Source organism: Myotis brandtii, unplaced genomic scaffold (genome assembly GCF_000412655.1).
Source record: "Myotis brandtii unplaced genomic scaffold, ASM41265v1 scaffold165, whole genome shotgun sequence".
In the NCBI taxonomy this organism is placed as follows: domain Eukaryota; kingdom Metazoa; phylum Chordata; class Mammalia; order Chiroptera; family Vespertilionidae; genus Myotis; species Myotis brandtii.
The window spans coordinates 15439233-15445149 of NW_005356042.1; the positions used below are offsets into that span (position 1 = coordinate 15439233).

The 5917-nt window shown below is 37.9% G+C and overlaps 1 protein-coding gene across 3 annotated transcripts in view; it reads right to left on the reverse strand.

The window, feature by feature from the left end:
• ZFP1 (ZFP1 zinc finger protein) overlaps nucleotides 1-5917 on the reverse strand; it is a 40106-nt gene that overhangs the window by 31378 nt on the left and 2811 nt on the right. For 2 of the 3 annotated variants that reach the window (XM_005862613.2, XM_014536741.1), the window contains exon 2: nucleotides 543-599. In XM_005862613.2, coding sequence (XP_005862675.1) covers nucleotides 543-557 — 15 coding nt within the window. In that variant the 5' untranslated portion in view covers nucleotides 558-599. Of the gene's footprint in view, nucleotides 1-542; nucleotides 600-5508; nucleotides 5770-5917 lie in introns of those variants that run through there. The other variant, XM_014536742.1, reaches the window with a different exon arrangement.

The following is a 5917-nucleotide window of genomic DNA, read 5'->3' on the forward strand; positions in this document are numbered from 1 at the left end:
GGGGTGGGAACCGGGTGGAGGGGAGCTATGGGGGGGAAAAAGAGGAACAACTGTAATAATCTGAACAATTAAGATTAATTTAAAAAGAAAAAAGTAGTAACAATGAAACTTGTGGAGGTTAGAGGAGAATTTAAATACACACCCAAATATTTACTGAGTTTTCTGCATCATGCTTATTTGATTAGAAGAATAAAATACACATAATAAAATTCTGCATTTGTACTGAAGAATGGTACATGAAATAACCATAGACAAATTAATAACCCTTTTAATTTGGGTTGTTCCTGCAGATGCTGTCAAAAACACCATCTAAATGAAGGTCTATAAAATTTCTTCAGACCTAACGCTAGACAACCAAGAAAATGGTATTCATAACCAATGTAAGGCATTTAATTAACTTGGTTTGCTTTTCAGCTGCTGGTATTGTATTTACTCTGTTTTCCTTGCATTTCACTCATCTATACTTTCCTGTTTCATATTCTGAATCCTTATAAACTTCCTCAAATGTACTAAAAAAACAAAACTGGGAATAAACAACTCACCTGGGATTTGTTCATTTTCTGTAGCTTTTAGGTAAAGGCACAGATATGAAGGCAGACCTGGAATAAAGCAAAAAGGAAGGTATTGTTATTAAAGATATGAACTGCTTCAGAACTCCAAGAAATCCCTGCATGTCACCTGGGAAAACACCACCTCCTGGGATAGTCACTTTGCCTCTTCAAAAGGGGCAGAAAGGCCCGGCTGGTGTGGTTCAGTGGTTGCACATCCACTTATGAACCAGGAAGTCACAGTTAGATTCCAGTCAGGGCACATGCCCAGGTTGAGGGAGGCAGCCGATTAATGATTCTCTCTCAACATTGATGTGTGTTTCTCTCTCTCTCTCTCTCTCTCCCCCCTCCTTCCACTCTGAAATCAATACAAATATATATATTTAAAAACACCAAAAAGGGGCAGAAAGGATCATAGTGGCAGCATTCACCTCCAATCACACATTATGACACACCTGAAAAGGCATGAGTAAAAACACCCACTATCAAGAGAAAAAGTAATCAACAGAAACCTCAACTAATAAAAATAGACAGGGAATTTAAAACAAATATAACTCATATATTTATGAGTTATATTACATATGTGTAATATAAAGGCTTTAATAGGAAAGGTTATCCACAACATGAAAAAACAGAGAATTTCAGGAGAGACGGAAACTGCAAGAAAGGAATCAGATGAAATGCTAAGGAAGAAAAATAGTAACCAAGTTGAAAGAATACCTTCAACAGGCTCATTATTAAACAGGAAATCTTAAGGTAAGTTTAAAAAATTACCCAAACTGAAATAAAAAGAGAAAATGGAAGAAAAAAATAAAAGGACATAGTATCCAAGGACTGCGGCACAATATTCAATGACCTAACAAACATGTCATTGGAATCCCAAACGGAGGGGGAAAAAATGGGACAGAAATATTTAAAGACATTAATTGCCAAGAATTTTCCAAAAATAATGAATATCAAATCACAGATCCAAGAAGCTCAGACAATTTATCCAAACAGGCTACCCCCAAAAAATACACACACACATACACACACACACACACAAAACAAAGACACACGAGGACACATCATAGTCAGACCACTGAAAACCAAAGTCAAAGAGGAAGTCTTGAAAGTAGCCAGACGAAAAATAGGCATACTGTATACAGAGGAAGAAATAATCACAGCCATTTTCCTCAGAAAATATACAAGTCAGAAGACAATGTACTGACATCTTTAAAGTGCTTTAAAAGAAAACAAAAAACACCTATCAACCAGATTTCTATACCCAGCAAATATATCTTTCAAAATAAAAAAGAGATAAAATCCTTTTTAAATAAGCAAAAACAGAATTCATTACAATAGACCTGTACTATAAGAAATATTTTAGGCGGGTAGGAGAGGCCAGGGGATTGTCAAGGGCGGGGAAAAAAAAAGGACACATATGTAATACCCTTTGTAATACTTTAGCAATAAAAAAAATTTTTAAAAAAAATTTTATTTAAACAAATTCTTCAGATAGAAGGAATATGATACCAGACAGAAACCTGGATCTACACAAAGAAATAAAGATCTCCCCGATGGTTAAAAATAAAGATAGCCCTAACCAGTTTGGCTCAGTGGATAGAGCATCGGCCTGCGGACTGAAGGGTCCCAGGTTCGATTCCGGTCAGGGGCATATGTACCTTGGTTGTGGGCACATCCCCAGTAGAGGGTGTGCAGGAGGCAGCTGATCGATGTTTCTCTCTCATCGATGTTTCTAACTCTCTATCCCTCTCCCTTCCTCTCTGTAAAAAATCAATAAAATATATTTTTAAAATAAATAAATAAAGATAAATAATAGCACAAAGAGTGAGGTAATGAAATTGCGAGTGTACTATTTTAAGGATCTTACATTACACAGCATATTATTATTTAAAGGTGCACTGTGATTACCACAGAAAAAATTTTTAAAGCGGTATAAATGATAAGCAGATGGTGAGAAAAAAAATGAAATCATAAAAAGTACTCACAAAGTCCAAAAGCAGTCAGAAAAAGAGGAAAATAGGAGCAAAGACCAGATGGGACAAGTAGAAAAAAACTAGCACGATGGTTGATTTTAATCCAGCCACATACATCAACAACTGGTATAAACACACCAATTAAATGACAAAGGTTATCAATAAAAAAAGCAATGCCAAATTATGTGCTGTATATAAGCAGACTGTTTTAAATATAAAAACATAACTAGGTCAAAAGTAAAAGGATGAAAAAAGATATACCTTGCAGACCCAAAGAAAAAAAGCTATAACGATTATATAAATACCAGACAGAATAAATTTCAGATGTATTATGAGGGATAAAGAGTGATAGTTCATAATAATAAATGTGTCAAATCACCATTAAGACAGAATAATCCTAAATGTATATGTATCTAACAGAAGAACTTCAAAACACAAGAAACATGATTTAAAAAAGGAAAGATTGATAAATCCATAATTATAGTTGGAGATGTCAATACTTTTTTCTCAGTGACAGAACAGATAGAAAACCACTAAGGATACAGAAGAACTGAACCACAGTATCAACTACCCTAACCCATTTAGTATTTCTAGAATACTCCACTGACAGTACAATAATCATTAAAGTACATATGAAACAGTCACCAAAATAAACCATATTCTTAACCATAAAACAAACCTCAAAGTTTTTAAAAATTAATTTACTGATTGATTTTTAGGGGGTGGAGGGGAGAGGAAGGATAGGGAAAAGAGAGAGAGAGAGAGATCAATTTGTTGTTCCATTTATTTATGCATTCATTGCTCTTGTATGAGCCCTGACTGGAAATCAAACCCCAAATCTTGGCATATATGAGGACGATGCTCTAACCAACTGAACTATCCAGCTAGGGCCAACCTTAACAAGTTTTAAAGAATTGAAATTTGACTTAACCAGTGTGGCTCAGTGGATAGAGCGTCGGCCTGCGGACTCAAAGGTCCCGGGTTCGATTTCGATCAAGGGCATGTACCTTGGTTGCAGGCACATCCCTAGTAGGGGGTGTGCAGGAGGCAGCTGATCAATGTTTCTCTCTCATTGATGTTTCTAGCTATCCTTCTTCCTTCCTCTCTGTAAAAAAATCAATAAAATATTTTTTTAAAAAAAGAATTGATTAAAAAAAAAGAATGAAATTTGAGAGTATATTCTTTAAAAAACAGAATTAAAGTAGAAATCATTAATAGAAAGAGATCTGGAAAATCCCCAAATACTTGGAAATTAAACAACAGACTTCTAAATAACCAATGGATGAAAAAGAAAATCACAAGGGATGTTTAAAAAAATACACAGAATTTAATAGAAATGAAAACAGAATATATAAAAATTTTGAGAGATGTAGCTACAGCAGTATTTAGAGGGACAGTTATAGCATTAAACTATTTCTATAAGAAAAAAGGTTTCAGTGATCTCAGCTTCCACCTTAAGAAAAAAGAAAAGGAAAAAAAAGGTAAACTTAACCCAAAGCAAGCATAAGGAAGGAAATAATAAAGGTAAGAGCAGAAATCAATGACACTGAAAACAGAAAAATAGGGAAATTCAATGAAACCAAAAGCTGGTTATTTAAAAATATCACATCACTGCCCAAGCCAATTTGGCTCAGTGGATAGAGTGTCGGCCTGAGGACTGAAGGGTCCCATGTTCAATTCAGGTCAAGGGCACATGCCTGGGTTGCGGCTGGATCCCCAGTGGGGCGAGTGCAGAAGGTAGCCAATCAGTGATTCTCTCTCATCATTGATGTTTCTCTCTCTCACTCCCTCTCCCTTCCTCTCTGAAATCAATAAAAATATATTTAAAGAAATACTTTTTAACTAAAAGGAGTTTCTAAAAGGTAGTCATGTTCTTTAGGCTAGAATCTTCCCTGACAAAAGTCAATCTTTACCTTAATTAAACCTGTCTATTGTCTTTTTGCATCTTCCATAACATACCTTTGGAATGTCCGGGTAAACTCCCTTTTTTCTTTTTTAAAAATATATTTTTTTATTGATTTCAGAGAGGAAGGGAGAGGGGAGAGAGAGATAGAAATATCAATGATGAGAGAGAATCATTGATTGGCTGCCTCCTGCACACCCCCTACTGGGGATCCAGCCAGCAACCCGGGCAAATCGAACCTGGGACCCCTCAGTCTGCAGGCTGATGCTCTATCCGCTGAGCCAAACCAGCTAGGGCTTTTTTTTTTTTTTATACCTCCCTTTTTCCAGACTCGTTAGGGCACAACCAATGCACCAAGGCAGAGACCAAAAATCCTCTCATTGTTATTGTTATGTTAATTTTGACTGTTTACTATCCTATACCCATTTATGTAAAAGATGTGTTTATCATTTTACTTTTTATCCAATCCCAGTATAAAATAAGATGCAAAACTGCCATTCTCTGGAGCATTTTCTCAGTCTGTTGAGATTTTGCTTCCTGGCAATTATCGACAGCTTGGCTCAAATAAACTCACAAAAATTCTCTACAGGTTTGAACGTTTCTTACGTGGATAAAACAGATAACCACACTAATGAAGGGAAAAAAGGGACAAATCTCAAATACACAAACTTAAAAAATGGGAAATAGCAAATACACGAGAAAAAAGATAAATGGAAAAATTCCATTTTCAATAGCATTGAAATACTACGTAAGAGTAAAGTTAAGAAAAACGCAATTATTTTCTAAAAACTTTAAAATACTGCTGGGGGTGGGGGTTAAAAATAAAAGAGAACTTGAACAAATGGGTCTACACTAGTGTACATTCCCTCTAATTTAATGTAACCATTACCGGGATCCCAATAAAAGTATCAGCAATTTGGAAAAAAAAAAACAACCACCACAGGATTCTAAAGTCCCACTGGGAATCATCAGAAAACTTGTATAATCCCAAAGTAGTGAAGGCTTTGGGTGCCATAAAAGGCAAGAGCAGTAAACTCAACTGGAGAGAAACTCAAAACGCCTGCATAGCAAAACCTACCAGGGAGCAGAGTCAAAGGCAAATGCAGCGACTCGCCCCTCAGATCACCTAGGACCAGCTGCCGCGCGACCTGCGCAAGTCCCTTGCCCTCTGAGCGGCCCTTCTCCCTTCGGCTGAGCCTGGGACGCCAGCCAAGTCCCGGGTAGGGGCGCGGGTCAGGTGAACACTCAGCCGGAAAGGCTCCTGCAAAGGGGTCGAGGCTCTCCTGGCGCGGCTCGTGCGCTCCGGCGCACTGGCCGGAGCTTTCAATCCTCCCACCAGCCCGCGAGGCCGACGCACGCAGCACGTGGCACGTGAGAAGGCTCCTGAGGGGTCGAGGCTCTCCTGGCGCGGCTCGTGCGCTCCGGCGCACTGGCCGGAGCTTTCAATCCTCCCACCAGCCCGCGAGGAGGACGCACGCAGCACGTGG